At 40.2% G+C, this 15,249-nt stretch overlaps 1 protein-coding gene and 1 non-coding gene across 2 annotated transcripts in view; both read left to right on the top strand.

The window, feature by feature from the left end:
- Positions 1-15,249, top strand: part of Ttn (titin) — a 263,679-nt gene that overhangs the window by 174,438 nt on the left and 73,992 nt on the right. Inside the window, 30 exon segments of the mRNA XM_028763034.1 lie at positions 556-703; positions 840-1,017; positions 1,848-1,969; positions 2,060-2,347; positions 2,450-2,746; positions 2,858-3,044; positions 3,457-3,572; positions 3,663-3,962; positions 4,120-4,419; positions 4,512-4,617; positions 4,732-4,928; positions 5,015-5,320; positions 5,416-5,694; positions 6,274-6,573; positions 6,682-6,984; positions 7,089-7,454; positions 7,774-8,076; positions 8,197-8,496; positions 8,595-8,891; positions 8,996-9,280; positions 9,392-9,685; positions 10,757-11,056; positions 11,146-11,454; positions 11,540-11,730; positions 12,136-12,565; positions 13,856-14,164; positions 14,288-14,436; positions 14,521-14,553; positions 14,647-14,776; positions 14,869-15,168. Coding sequence (XP_028618867.1) covers positions 556-703; positions 840-1,017; positions 1,848-1,969; positions 2,060-2,347; positions 2,450-2,746; positions 2,858-3,044; positions 3,457-3,572; positions 3,663-3,962; positions 4,120-4,419; positions 4,512-4,617; positions 4,732-4,928; positions 5,015-5,320; positions 5,416-5,694; positions 6,274-6,573; positions 6,682-6,984; positions 7,089-7,454; positions 7,774-8,076; positions 8,197-8,496; positions 8,595-8,891; positions 8,996-9,280; positions 9,392-9,685; positions 10,757-11,056; positions 11,146-11,454; positions 11,540-11,730; positions 12,136-12,565; positions 13,856-14,164; positions 14,288-14,436; positions 14,521-14,553; positions 14,647-14,776; positions 14,869-15,168 — 7,423 coding nt within the window.
- LOC114617479 lies at positions 13,377-13,540 on the top strand. The gene has a single exon (XR_003710797.1). It is a non-coding gene; the product is annotated as a U1 spliceosomal RNA (small nuclear RNA).

Consider the following 15,249-nt stretch of genomic DNA (forward strand, 5'->3'; position numbering starts at 1 on the left):
TTTTTTTTTTTTTTTTTTTTTTGGTTTTTCAAGACAGGGTTTCCTCTGTGCAGCCCTGGCTGTCCTAGAAGTCACTCTGTAGACCAGGCTGGCCTTGAACTCAGAAATCCGCCTGCCTCTGCCTCCCAAGTGCTGGGATTAAAGGCATGCGCCACCACCGCCCGGCAAACTACCATCTTTTTAATGCACACAAGCTAGGAGTTGATTTCTCATTGTATTGAGAATATTAGTATAGTCTCAGTATTACTATAACCCACCTTGACATTTTTCCCTAATATAAAATTAATATGAAAATACCACTAAGTTTTCATGCAAAACAACTTTAGAGTAAGCAGAATGTAGTGGCACGTGTTTGTAGAGGCTAAGGCAGGGCTGTAAATTTAGAGCCAACCTGGACTATAAGTAGATGTAGACTCTAGGCCAGCCTGGGCTACATAGAAAATCTCAGTCTTAAAAAACAAATAGCTTGTATCTGTACTTATGGTAAAAAATAATATTTTTGACTTGAGAAAATACTCAAGGATGATAATCAGTGAACTGTTTCTTTGTCTCTAGGTTATGGACTTTGTTACTGATCTAGAATTCACAGTTCCTGATCTTGTTCAAGGAAAGGAATATCTATTCAAAGTCTGTGCTCGAAACAAGTGTGGCCCTGGAGCACCTGCATATACTGATGAACCTGTAAATATGTCTGCTCCTGCAAGTAAGTGCATGTCCTATGGGTTTATGCCTGATCTGATTTTAGACCCAGAGTTGAAGTTTGGGGAAAGGGCACAGGTTGGTAACATGGAGGTAACTTAGAGCAGCCTAAGATTAACTCCATCTTTTAAATATTACAGCGGTACCTGACCCACCAGAGAATGTTAAATGGAGAGACAGGACTGCCAATAGCATCTTCCTAACATGGGATCCTCCTAAAAATGATGGCGGCTCACGCATCAAAGGATATATAGTTGAAAAATGTCCACGTGGTTCTGATAAATGGGTTGCCTGTGGAGAACCTGTTCCAGATACAAAGTAGGTGTTTGGGTTTTTTTTTTTAATTAATTTTTTTTAAAAAATTTAAATCAAATAATTCTGATTCCTACCCAGTAGAATGGGTTTTACCTGGGCAATGTTAACTGCTAATTTTCCTCATCAACACTTCCCCTAGTATAGCTGTGTGCTTTTATAAAGTTCAGCTGAGCACAGTCTTGTTCAATGTTTTCATTAGTTATGATAATAAAAAGGCCAGAAAAGAGCCAAGCACAGCTTAGTCCTGAAAAGCTGACTGGGACAACCCAGGAATGAAGAAATTCAAGACACAACGGATAGACATAGAAAAGCTGTGGTCCAGAGGGGTGTGCTCTCTGTACAGAAGACATCTTCTATGAGGTCAGCAAACTCAGCAGGTTTATTATGTACAGCAAAAAGAGGAGGGTTTAGACATCTCAGTGGGAGGTCTTAGTAGGGAGATGTAAACACCCAGGAGAAAGATGCCTAGGTTAATAGTTTGTATGCATCAGTCTTACCTGAAGGTCAACTGTCTGTCAACACCAGCACTTAGGCCAGAGGAAGGCTTGGCCATTTCTATGGCTCTGAGGACATAGTTGTGCTTCTTTCAACAACACAGTTCTTCAGGACTTCATCCATTCCTGACATCCTGACACATTCAGTGCTTCCTCCACTCCCCACAGCCCAGATATTTAATTGAAAAGCTACTACTATGTTAGTGGTATGAATTTTAGAAAAATAACTCTATTATATATGATATATTTTCACATATATATTATTTACATATATATCGCTATAAGCATAAAAGATTATCTACGTGGCAATAAAACTCCTGTGATTTTTTTTTTTGACAGAATGGAAGTGACAGGTCTTGAGGAAGGCAAATGGTATGCCTATCGAGTGAAGGCCTTGAACAGGCAAGGTGCTAGCAAGCCAAGCAAACCTACTGAAGAAATCCAAGCAGTGGACACACAGGGTATTTACCATTCCTTATTGCTTGTCCATCAGGCCTCTGACCTTGTCTACTTGAATTTGCTAACAACTTAAATAATCTTTTCCAATTCAGAGGCTCCTGAGATCTTCCTTGATGTGAAGCTCCTGGCTGGTATCACTGTGAAAGCTGGAACAAAGATCGAACTTCCTGCCACGGTGACTGGAAAACCGGAACCTAAAATAACTTGGACAAAGGCTGATACCCTTCTGAGGCCAGACCAAAGAATCACCATTGAAAACGTTCCTAAGAAATCCACAGTGACAATCACAGACAGTAAGAGAAGTGACACAGGCACATACATCATAGAAGCTGTGAACGTCTGCGGGCGGGCCACTGCCGTGGTGGAAGTGAATGTCTTAGGTAAGAGAAGCTCTTGTTTTTATGAGGATCCAATTCACTGTGGCTACTTTCTGGAACAAAACACAGGTTAAAACATGTTTTTCCATGTTCTATCACCCGCAGATAAACCCGGACCACCAGCTGCCTTTGACATCACAGATGTAACCAATGAATCATGTCTTCTGACCTGGAACCCACCAAGAGATGACGGTGGATCTAAGATCACAAACTATGTTGTGGAGAGAAAAGCTACAGACAGCGATGTGTGGCATAAGCTCTCATCAACTGTTAAGGACACAAACTTCAAGGCAACCAAATTAACACCCAACAAAGAGTACATCTTCAGAGTCGCTGCAGAAAACATGTACGGGGTCGGTGAGCCAGTTCAGGCTGCTCCAATAATAGCCAAGTATCAGTTTGGTAAGATTCTCCATCTGCTAACTAAGAAAACATAAAGGATTCTATGCCAACCTTGCATTTAGGTGTTAAGTACAGAATGTATGACTTTTTATATCACTATCCTGTCTATAGATCCACCAGGACCTCCAACTCGCCTAGAACCTTCTGATATCACTAAAGATGCAGTGACGCTCACATGGTGTGAGCCAGATGACGACGGTGGCAGCCCTATCACTGGATACTGGGTTGAAAGATTAGATCCTGACACTGATAAATGGGTCCGATGCAATAAGATGCCAGTGAAGGATACGACATACAGGTAAGTTCCCCCTACATTTCCAACATCTTCATCATGTACTAAAACAGCAACATACTTAGTTGTTGACATTCTAGTACTCCTTTTGATCATGTGTGATTACACATTAAGAGATTTTAATCACTTTTACTGCCAGTTGTCACATGATTCTTAAATGACATGAATCTCATCCAATGGCACATATCGGTTATCTATAAAATATTAGCTAGTTATAGACAATTACAGGTTTAATTAAAGCAATATATTTGTGCCTAATATAAAGAAGTTGACCATTAAAACTATTTTAAATTTGTGTTAAAGTACTCACAGTAAAATTTACAAATTTATTCTCACTGTTTAAATAAATTAGCCTCTTCTATACATAGTATACATAGTTACTACTTCTTACCATGATGTTACCTTGTCCCTGCTCCAGGGTAAAAGGTCTCACCAACAAGAAAAAGTACAGATTCCGTGTGCTTGCTGAAAATTTGGCAGGACCAGGAAAACCAAGTAGATCAACTGAACCAATCTTAATAAAGGATCCCATAGGTATATTATTTATATCATTCTCTGTGGTTACTTTGAGGTATATATTAACTCTCTTTGGACAAAACAAATAATGATGCCATTGGCTTGCAGATCCTCCATGGCCCCCTGGAAAACCAACTGTAAAGGATATAGGCAAAACCTCATTAGTTTTGAACTGGACCAAGCCAGAACACGATGGAGGGGCAAAGATTGAGTCTTACGTCATTGAGATGCTAAAGACCGGAACAGATGAGTGGGTCAGAGTGGCTGAGGGAGTTCCGACTACTGAGCATTTGCTCAAAGGGCTAATGGAAGGCCAGGAATACTCATTCCGAGTGAGAGCAGTGAACAAGGCTGGAGAGAGTGAGCCCAGTGAACCAAGCGACCCTGTGCTTTGCCGGGAGAAACTATGTAAGTCCCTCTTGCGTTCTGAGAACTACAGTCTAAGGGAAAATATAAACCACACTACTGTTATTTCCATCTTTGCCTTATTGTTTTGTTGTAACTATGAAAAGAACATTTGGTGAAGACTAAAATTGGGGAAATTTTTCCTTTTTTTTTTCCTCAGATCCTCCATCACCACCTCGCTGGCTCGAAGTGATTAATATCACAAAAAATACAGCTGACCTAAAATGGACAGTTCCAGAGAAAGACGGAGGGTCACCCATCACCAACTACATTGTGGAAAAGAGAGATGTGAGGCGGAAAGGCTGGCAAACAGTGGACACCACTGTCAAGGACACCAAGTGCACAGTAACCCCACTGACAGAGGGTTCTCTGTATGTGTTCCGAGTTGCTGCAGAAAATGCCATAGGACAAAGTGACTACACAGAAATCGGAGATTCTGTCCTGGCCAAAGATACCTTCAGTATGTCCTACACTCAGTCTTTGCAACAGCATTTGCAGTATGTTCTTAATTTTCTCTCAGCTTCCTCTAATCATTGAATATTTTGCTTGTAGCCACCCCTGGACCACCCTATGCCCTGACAGTGGTTGATGTGACAAAGCGACATGTTGACCTAAAGTGGGAGCCACCTAAAAATGATGGCGGAAGACCAATACAGAGGTAGAACTTCAGGAGCTTTTATTTAAAAAAAAAAAAAAAACAGTCAAACATGGCTGGACATTATCCACTTCTGTTTTTCTCAATGCTAAATGGAATGCTTTGTTGGTGCAACAGATACATCATTGAGAAGAAAGAAAAATTGGGTACCCGTTGGGTAAAAGCTGGGAAGACCTCAGGCCCTGACTGTAACTTCAGAGTAACTGATGTCATCGAAGGAACAGAAGTCCAGTTTCAAGTTCGGGCAGAAAATGAAGCAGGAGTTGGCCACCCAAGTGAGCCCACAGAAATTCTGTCAATTGAAGACCCAACAAGTAAGTCGTACTGATTATTCAAAGGAAATTATCTAAGGACCTGGTGATGATGAGGCTGTGGTATAAATGCCTTGCTGTCTTCATAGGTCCTCCCTCACCTCCACTTGATCTGCATGTGACTGATGCTGGAAGAAAACACATTGCCATTGCTTGGAAACCACCAGAGAAAAATGGCGGAAGTCCTATCATAGGCTACCATGTTGAAATGTGTCCAGTAGGCACTGAGAAATGGATGCGAGTTAATTCTCGGCCAATAAAAGATCTGAAGTTCAAAGTTGAAGAGGGTATTGTTCCAGACAAAGAATATGTTCTGAGAGTGAGAGCTGTCAATGCCATCGGTGTCAGTGAGCCATCTGAAATCTCTGAAAATGTGGTCGCCAAAGACCCAGACTGTAAGAATTCGGTGTCTTTTAACAGTTCATTGAATGCACTTTCTTCCTGATCATTGCATTTTGACATATTTCCCTCATCTCTTGATGTTTTGTAGGCAAACCAACCATTGATCTAGAGACTCATGACATTGTTGTTATCGAAGGAGAAAAGCTAAGCATCCCTGTGCCCTTCAGGGCTGTCCCAGTGCCAACTGTGAGCTGGCATAAAGATGGCAAAGAAGTTAAAGCCAGTGACAGATTGACAATGAAGAATGACCATATCTCTGCACACCTTGAGGTTCCCAAGAGTGTCCATGCAGATGCTGGTGTTTACACCATCACCCTGGAGAATAAGCTGGGCTCAGCAACTGCTTCAATCAATGTCAAAGTCATAGGTAAGAATTCTGTAATAAAACACCAGACATTCTTCATATATTCCAGAAATTGTAATAACTAACTTTGTGATGGTCTGTACAAATAGCTTCAAGAAATTGCATTTGTAAACTGAGCACTCCCTCAGGATACTTATTTCCATTTGAAAAGTAATTTTGAAAAGATTAAATTGATAATTAAAGTCTAATTAGACTAATTTACTTGTTTTAATTATTTGTACATAAAACACTAATTAAAATATCTAGCATTCCAAAAGAGTATTCCAATGATCAATATTTCTTTCTGAATTATATAAATTCAGTTTTCCATAGTCTTCTCTTCAGGAATAATAAATTTTTTTCCGTCCTTTACTACCATCCCTGGTAGTAGCTAGAAATTAATGGGGCAATTTTGCTTAACACAAAGACTTGAAGGCCGAGTCTTCTAATTAATGGATGAGGGACAAGGATGCTAAATACCTTTTGTTCAGGCGATGGTAGCACAGAAAAGATTACACTGTTCAAAATGTATGTAGCCAAGTCCACTATTAAAATGATAATTTTCAAACATATGATAGTAATTATCAATTTTATGTGTAACAGGTCTACCTGGTCCATGCAAAGATATTAAAGCAAGCGACATAACCAAGAGTTCTTGTAAGTTAACATGGGAGCCTCCAGAGTTTGATGGTGGAAGCCCAATTCTTCATTATGTACTGGAACGGAGAGAAGCAGGGAGGAGGACATATATACCAGTCATGTCTGGTGAGAACAAACTGTCTTGGACTGTAAAAGATCTCATACCAAATGGTGAATACTTCTTCCGAGTAAAAGCAGTCAACAAGATTGGCGGAGGTGAATACATTGAACTCAAGAATCCTGTCATTGCTCAAGATCCAAAACGTAAGTTAGAACATAGGATGGGTATAAAGGAATATACCATAGCTATTGCATTTGCTTTTAGAAGATTGTTTCTCCAACAGTAATACATATTTTTTCTTTGTTCACCAGAACCTCCTGATCCACCTGTAGATGTTGAGGTTCATAATCCTACAGCTAAGGCAATGACTATCACATGGAAGCCACCCTTGTATGATGGAGGAAGCAAGATAATGGGTTACATCATAGAAAAGATTGCTAAGGGTGAAGACAGATGGAAGAGATGCAATGAACATCTGGTCCCTGTCCTGACCTACACAGCAAAAGGACTCGAGGAGGGGAAAGAGTACCAATTCCGTGTGCGAGCAGAGAATGCTGCTGGTATTGGTGAACCTTCCCGGGCCACTCCCCCAACCAAAGCTGTTGATCCTATTGGTATGTTTTCTTGATTGGGGTGCTACATTCATTGTCTTTGTAAAATAAATGAGGATCATGCTTTGTCAAGAATTAAAAACAATTCTGGCTTTTAATTATTACAGATGCCCCAAAAGTCATCCTCAGGACAAGCCTGGAAGTGAAGCGGGGTGATGAAATAGCACTTGATGCAACCATTTCTGGCTCACCATACCCAACAATCACATGGATAAAAGATGAAAACGTCATTGTACCAGAGGAAATTAAGAAGCGTGCAGCACCCCCCCTAGTTAGGAGGAAGAAGGGCGAGGCTGAAGAGGAGGAGCCATTTTTCCTACCTCTGACAGAGCGTTTGAGCATCAACAATAGCAAACAAGGAGAGTCTCAGCTGCGTGTCCGTGATTCTCTGCGGCCTGACCATGGCCAGTATATGATCAAAGTTGAGAATGATCACGGCGTTGCAAAAGCTCCTTGTACCGTCAGTGTGTTAGGTAAGTAGTTAAAACTATACTTTCCAATGGAAAAAAGAAAATCTATGTTAAGAGTTTTAGCAGGGCATAAAAGTAGGAGTGTGGAAACCCATTAAAAGAAACAGCTTCAGCAAATAATTTTCAGGTACATTTTTACCACCTAAGCAGACACTATTGAAAAAAGATAACTGATCTTGTTATTTTTTTAGCTAATGTAATAGAAAGAAAGAAAGATTTGGAAAAACTAGAAGTTGTATCAAAGACCATACTTACATTTACATTTTCCATAGCTACCAGTTCTATACAAAATTGTAATCACTGTTCTCCTTTGATATGTTAGACACACCGGGACCGCCAGTTAACTTTGTATTTGAGGATATTAGAAAGGACTCTGTCCTCTGTAAATGGGAACCACCCCTTGATGATGGTGGCAGTGAAATCATTAACTATACCTTGGAAAAGAAAGACAAGACCAAACCTGACTCAGAATGGATTGTTATCACTTCAACACTCAGAAACTGCAAATATTCAGTAACAAAACTGATTGAAGGAAAAGAGTACCTCTTCCGTGTGAGAGCTGAAAATAGGTTTGGACCTGGACCACCATGTGTTTCAAAGCCGCTTTTAGCTAAAGATCCATTTGGTAAGGTTCCTTTAGCATCATAAATTGACCTTTTTCACCATGTTCTTTAATGTACAACGTTATCAGGATTTTGTAAAGCTGTCATATTATAGAATTCAAATTCTTTTATTTTTTTATCAGAACCACCTGATGCACCAGATAAACCCATTGTGGAAGATGTCACCAGCAACAGTATGCTAGTAAAATGGAATGAACCGAAAGATAATGGTAGCCCCATCGTGGGTTACTGGCTTGAAAAACGTGAGGTCAATAGTACACACTGGTCTCGTGTCAACAAAACCCTTATCAGCTCTTTGAAAACCAAGGTAGATGGCTTATTAGAAGGACTCACCTATGTCTTCAGAGTCTGTGCTGAAAATGCTGCTGGACCTGGAAAATTCAGCCCACCTTCCGATCCTAAAACGGCTCGTGATCCAATCTGTAAGTACACTCCTTAAGAAGATAGCATGGGGGAATAGTCTACTCCGCATTTGGAAAGCATCTGTGAATCTGACCTGTGAATTCTGCATTCATCCTAGCTCCACCTGGGCCACCTATCCCGAGAGTTGCTGATACAAGCTCTACAACCATTGAGCTGGAATGGGAACCTCCAGCTTTCAATGGTGGCGGGGAAATTATGGGCTACTTTGTCGATAAGCAGCTGGTTGGCACAAATGAGTGGTCACGCTGCACTGAGAAGATGATCAAAGTCCGTCAGTTCACTGTCAAAGAAATCCGAGAGGGTGCCGACTACAAACTTAGAGTGAGTGCTGTCAATGCGGCAGGCGAAGGACCGCCTGGAGAAACAGAACCTGTTACTGTGGCTGAACCACAAGGTACTTTAAGTTTTCTAGGGGGGAAAAATGAGTATTTTCCCCCTATGTGGGACTATATTTTCTTCTTCCTTGTGCTAACATAGACAGTTGTTCTCCTTCAACAGAGCCTCCAACTGTGGAACTAGATGTTTCTGTCAAGAACGGAATACAAATCATGGCTGGGAAGACTCTCAGAATCCCAGCAGTGGTGACTGGCCGTCCTGTGCCCACAAAAGTGTGGACCATCGAAGAAGGGGAGCTGGATAAAGAGCGTGTTATAATAGAGAATGTCGGAACCAAATCTGAACTAATCATCAAGAACGCATTGAGAAAAGACCACGGCAGATACGTGATCACGGCAACGAACAGCTGTGGTTCCAAATTTGCCGCAGTCCGGGTTGAAGTGTTTGGTAAGGAATGCTTTGTGGATTTTACAGGATTTTTTTCTCCACATGATGTGATCTGGCTACACTGATTTTTGTTTTGGGTTTTTTTTTTTTGTTTACTGTTTTATTTTCCAGATGTCCCTGGCCCAGTTCTTGACCTTAAACCGGTTGTGACAAACAGAAAGATGTGTCTGCTTAACTGGTCCGATCCGGCAGATGATGGCGGAAGTGACATCACAGGGTTTATAATAGAGAGAAAAGATGCCAAGATGCACACTTGGAGACAGGCCATTGAGACTGAGAGATCCAAGTGTGACATCACAGGCCTTATAGAGGGACAAGAATACAAGTTCCGTGTCATTGCCAAGAACAAGTTTGGCTGTGGGCCTCCTGTTGAAATAGGACCAATTCTTGCAGTTGATCCACTAGGTAAGAAAAGACTACCACTGGATTTACTAAATATTCTACTTATAGATATGCCAAGTATTTGCTGAGAATTATGGCTCCAAACACCCAATAGACTCAAGATCATAGACTAGGAAGAGAGCAATAAAGAAAGTCATATATCTCATAGCAATTTTAAAGATACCATATTTGCTAAATTTCCATGTATTTTTGCTCTATGTGTATATATTAGGCAGAGTTTTTGGATCTACCAATTCTTGTTAATAACCTACAAATAATTTAGAATCATTCAATCTTTCCATTTATTATATACTAGGGAAAATTAAATGTAACAATCTAGTAGTTATATAGAATTTAATTTGCTGCTTTTCTAACAAACATATGTTTATATATCTAATATCAACATATATATATACTTAGAAGTATAGTAAAACTAAACTAATATATGGCAGTTAATTGCCATAGGATAAATTGTTTAGTTTTACTACACTTCTAAAAAGTCTCCACAGTCAAAAAATAGGAAGACCCAAACAGAACGAGCCACCAAAGAGGAGAAAAAAAAGTCCATTCATTTCAGGTTATGATGGAAGCCTCAGAATAGAACTGGGATTCCCTGGCTTCTACCTGCAGTAGCAATCATCTAGTATGGGACAGGTCTAGTTACACGAGCCAAAACCATTTCTTAAAGACACAAAACATTCCATAAATGATCTTTCCAGTTATGACTCAAAGGGTGTTCAGTAACCACATCTACTGTCTGGTCACTTTGCTATCTGCTGGCATCAAAAGCAGACTTTCACATATCTATTTTCCCAATTTTGTAGGATTAAAAGTTTGTTAAGTATCATAGGGAAACAAGATAAAATACTAAATACAAAGCACACATACACATATTCTTGATTTATTTTTAATGAATGATTTTGATGAGGCATTCACCGGGAATAAAATACCATTAGTGAGATTGGCTATCACTGTTGTGACTGGTGTACTTGAAAATGCGAACTAATCTATTTTTTCACACAAATAGAAGTGAAATGCTATTCTTCTGCAAATATTTATTTCATGCTCACCATTTTCAATTGTTTCTGCTTTAAGGCCCTCCAACATCTCCTGAAAGGCTCACATACACAGAAAGGACCAAATCCAGTATCACACTTGACTGGAAAGAGCCCCGCAGTGATGGTGGCAGTCCCATCCAAGGATATATCATTGAAAAACGCCGTCATGACAAACCCGACTTTGAAAGAGTTAACAAGAGACTCTGCCCAACCACATCATTCCTGGTTGAAAATCTTGATGAACACCAAATGTATGAGTTCCGTGTCAAAGCCGTCAATGACATTGGTGAAAGCGAACCATCCCTGCCTCTTAACGTGGTCATACAGGATGATGAAGGTATGAATTCTATATTTAATGTTAATGTACTTTATGGTGACTTGAGGGAACATCCTTAAGACTTTTTCCCTCTTTACTTCTTTTTGCAGTCCCTCCCACTATTAAGTTGCGCCTGGCTGTTCGAGGAGATACTATCAAAGTTAAGGCAGGAGAGCCAGTTAACATCCCTGCAGACGTGACTGGACTCCCCATGCCTAAGATTGAGTGGTCCAAGAATGAAAAAGTGATTGAGAAACCCACTGATGCACTAAATATAACCAAAGAAGAAGTCTCCCGAAGTGAGGCAAAGACTGAGCTTAGCATCCCCAAAGCAGTCCGAGAGGACAAGGGCACTTACACAATCACAGCTTCCAATCGTCTTGGTTCCGTATTCCGCAATGTTCACGTGGAGGTGTATGGTAAGTGACTTGCCTCCCATGTGGGAAAGAAAGCCACTTCCTGTTTATGAATGATGTCTCAGTCCTGTCTGCTGTTCCTTCCTAGATCGTCCATCTCCACCCAGAAACCTCGCTGTTACTGACATCAAAGCTGAGTCTTGCTATCTGACATGGGATGCCCCTCTAGACAATGGAGGCAGTGAAATTACCCATTACGTCATTGACAAACGTGATGCCAGCAGGAAGAAGTCTGAATGGGAAGAAGTCACTAACACTGCTGTTGAGAGAAGATACGGGGTAAATGTTTCCAAACTTATGCATACTATGTGATACCATTTTTAATATGACTTTAGAATTATTAAACTCAAAATCCTATACAAGCAGTAGCTATTTGTTAGTTTTGGCATTTATCATTGTGCACATAAGGGCACTTATCACATTAATTTGGCATTTATCACTGTGCACACAAAGCCACTTACCACATACAACCTACCACTCTCTCTTACTTGTACTCCACTAGAAACTACAAATACTGATGCCTTGTTTTTAAAGGGTTTTTCTTTTCCTCTGTCTTTGCTATGATTTAAGTTTATGTGTTTATTTCTTATGGTGATCCAGCCCCAAATAAAATGAGTTTTAAAATAAGTAAAGCATCAGCCCAAGCATATTTGTTCTGATTTCTTTACTCACTTAAATTTCTAGATCTGGAAGCTCATCCCCAATGGTCAGTACGAGTTCCGGGTGAGGGCAGTGAATAAATATGGAACCAGCGATGAATGCAAATCAGATAAAGTCGTCATTCAAGATCCCTACCGCCTCCCTGGACCTCCTGGAAAACCAAAAGTCTTAGAACGCACCAAAGGATCTATGCTTGTGAGCTGGACTCCTCCTCTGGACAACGGAGGGTCTCCAATTACAGGCTACTGGCTAGAGAAGCGAGAGGAAGGCGGAGCTTACTGGTCACGTGTTAGCCGCGCACCAATAACCAAAGTAGGACTGAAGGGTGTGGAATTCAATGTTCCACGTTTGATCGAAGGTGTGAAATATCAATTTAGAGCCATGGCAATAAATGCTGCAGGAATCGGCCCTCCCAGTGAACCATCAGACCCAGCTGTTGCAGGAGATCCCATATGTACGTATGCTTTATTTCTAGGACCATTTCTAATAACTAAAGTTACTAAGTAGGTCACTCGTAAATCTCTCATATTTTTATTAGAATAGTTCATAGTGAAATATGTAGACATATACACACATACATAAAATAGTTTTTAAATTCTTAGAAAGTTAGTGGGTTTTTTAAAACCACAACAATAAACACATGCACTATAAGCTAACAATTCAAAACTCTATGTCATTAGCTACTGTGAAAATTGTTTTCCCCCATTAAGTAGATTCTCTTGTAAAAAGTCAATAAAAAAGTAAAACGGTAAGTATTTATTGACAAAGACATCACATTCTCAGAATATCTGAGATCAAATAATGAAAAATCTTACTGGATCATATATGAGCAGATTAGCTCAGAAATTAAAATATAGTGATTGATTTTTATAACTCAGTGCATTTTGGAAACAATATGGATTCTTTGAAGAAAAAGTTGAACTGTTTCTTTCAGAGATTTAAGACACTTTCATGACATTGAGAGCAAATATATCATAAGGTAGTCACATTATCATTTACCAATGAGTTTGGAACATGGACTGAACTAACCACAAGGAGGGGGAAAGATTTAAACCAAACAGGCAATTGGGATAAAAGAGCTTCATAAGAGCTTCATTCATTGTTAGGCTCCATCAGAAAAGTGTTCTGACGTGACAAGCAGAAACACTGATGCCTGAAGTGCATTTAGATTAGTTTGTATGCAAAGGTTTTTCCCCACTAGAGATGAAAGTATTTTTTATTTTCATAAGTAAAATTTTCAGTTCTAGATCACTTTTCAAAGTAAAATACTTACCTGGCAGGGGCGATACCATGATCACGAAGGTGGTTTTCCCAGAGCAAGGCTTATCCATTGCACTCCGGATGTGCTGACCCCTGCGATTTCCCCAAATGCGGGAAACTCGACTGCATAATTTGTGGTAGTGGGGGACTGCGTTTGCGCTCTCCCCTGGGGGGGGGGGAATACTGTTGAATCTTTTCAGTAGGATTTCAGAAGTAAAATAGCTCTTCATCAATGCTGTGCTCACAGACTATAGATCTAGCCAGAGATGGCTAGTAATCCTTTCCCCAGGGATTCATTTGCTTTCTGTTTCTGTATTAACACTAAAAGAAATATACTCTCTTGTTTGTTATACTTTTCCAGCACTTCAGTTTTAATATTAAAAAAACTACAATAAATGTCTTATATAGTGAACATCTTATGATATATATAAAATAGTATTCCATTGCTTCAAAATGTGATATTTGTTTATTTGTTCCTTATTAGATCCTCCTGGGCCACCTTCTTGCCCAGAAGTTAAAGATAAAACAAAATCAAGCATCTCACTAGCATGGAAACCTCCAGCCAAAGATGGTGGCAGCCCAATCAAAGGCTACATTGTAGAAATGCAAGAAGAAGGTACCACAGACTGGAAACCAGTCAATGAACCTGATAAACTTCTCACTACCTGTGAATGTGTGGTGCCTAATCTGAAAGAACTCAGGAAGTACAGGTTCAGAGTGAAAGCTGTCAATGAAGCTGGAGAGTCTGAACCAAGTGACACGACTGGAGAGATTCCTGCCACTGATATCCAAGGTACTCATTCAGCTTATGTGGTCTCCTTTGGATGATACTGGGAAATCAGTGTGCTGGGTATGTATCAGCTACCTCTCTGAGAAATGTTAGCTGACTGTTCTCCTATTACCTGGGATATTCCAGAAGTTCCAGAGGTTTTCATTGACATTGGTGCACAAGACTGCCTGGTTTGCAAAGCTGGCTCACAGATCAGAATTCCTGCTGTGATCAAGGGACGCCCAACACCAAAATCATCTTGGGAATTTGATGGAAAGGCAAAGAAGGCAATGAAGGTAATAATTCTGTGATTTATTCTATGCCTTCCATTAAATAATCTGAAACAGTATTTAAAACATAATTGTCTTCATTTCAAATAGGATGGAATTCATGATATACCTGAAGATGCACAGGTAAGAGACAATAGCGTATTTGATTAGGAATATGATTGACCTTAGCAATGCTATGATCTCATTCAATGTACTACTACAATTTTATTCGTATAGCTGGAGACTGCTGAAAACTCATCGGTCATCATTATCCCAGAGTGTACTCGAGCTCACTCAGGAAAATACAGCATCACAGCCAAAAATAAAGCAGGACAGAAAACTGCCAACTGCAGAGTTAAAGTCATGGGTAAGAAAGACGTTCATAGCTATGACACAATCAAAGCAAGTTGTTTTCACCTTCTAAGGAATGATATTTACACTGTGGTTTGCAACCAACAGATGCACCAGGCCCTCCCAAAGATTTGAAGGTGAGTGACATCACAAGGGGTAGTTGCCGCCTCTCATGGAAGATGCCAGATGATGACGGAGGAGATAGGATCAAAGGCTATGTCATTGAGAAGAAGACCATCGACGGGAAAGCCTGGACGAAAGTCAATCCGAACTGTGGAAGCACCACATTTGTGGTGCCAGACCTTATCTCTGAGCAGCAATACTTCTTCCGTGTGCGAGCAGAAAACCGCTTTGGAATTGGCCCACCTGTAGAAACCATCCAGAGGACCACTGCTAGAGACCCAATATGTAAGTTTGAAATGCAAGTTTGAAATGCAGACTTAAGAATGAGCTACGTTACTCACAGCAGGGCTCACCCATTCCTATAAT

The sequence above is a fragment of the Grammomys surdaster genome, unplaced genomic scaffold (genome assembly GCF_004785775.1).
Source record: "Grammomys surdaster isolate TR1022 unplaced genomic scaffold, NIH_TR_1.0 136, whole genome shotgun sequence".
NCBI lineage: Eukaryota > Metazoa > Chordata > Mammalia > Rodentia > Muridae > Grammomys > Grammomys surdaster.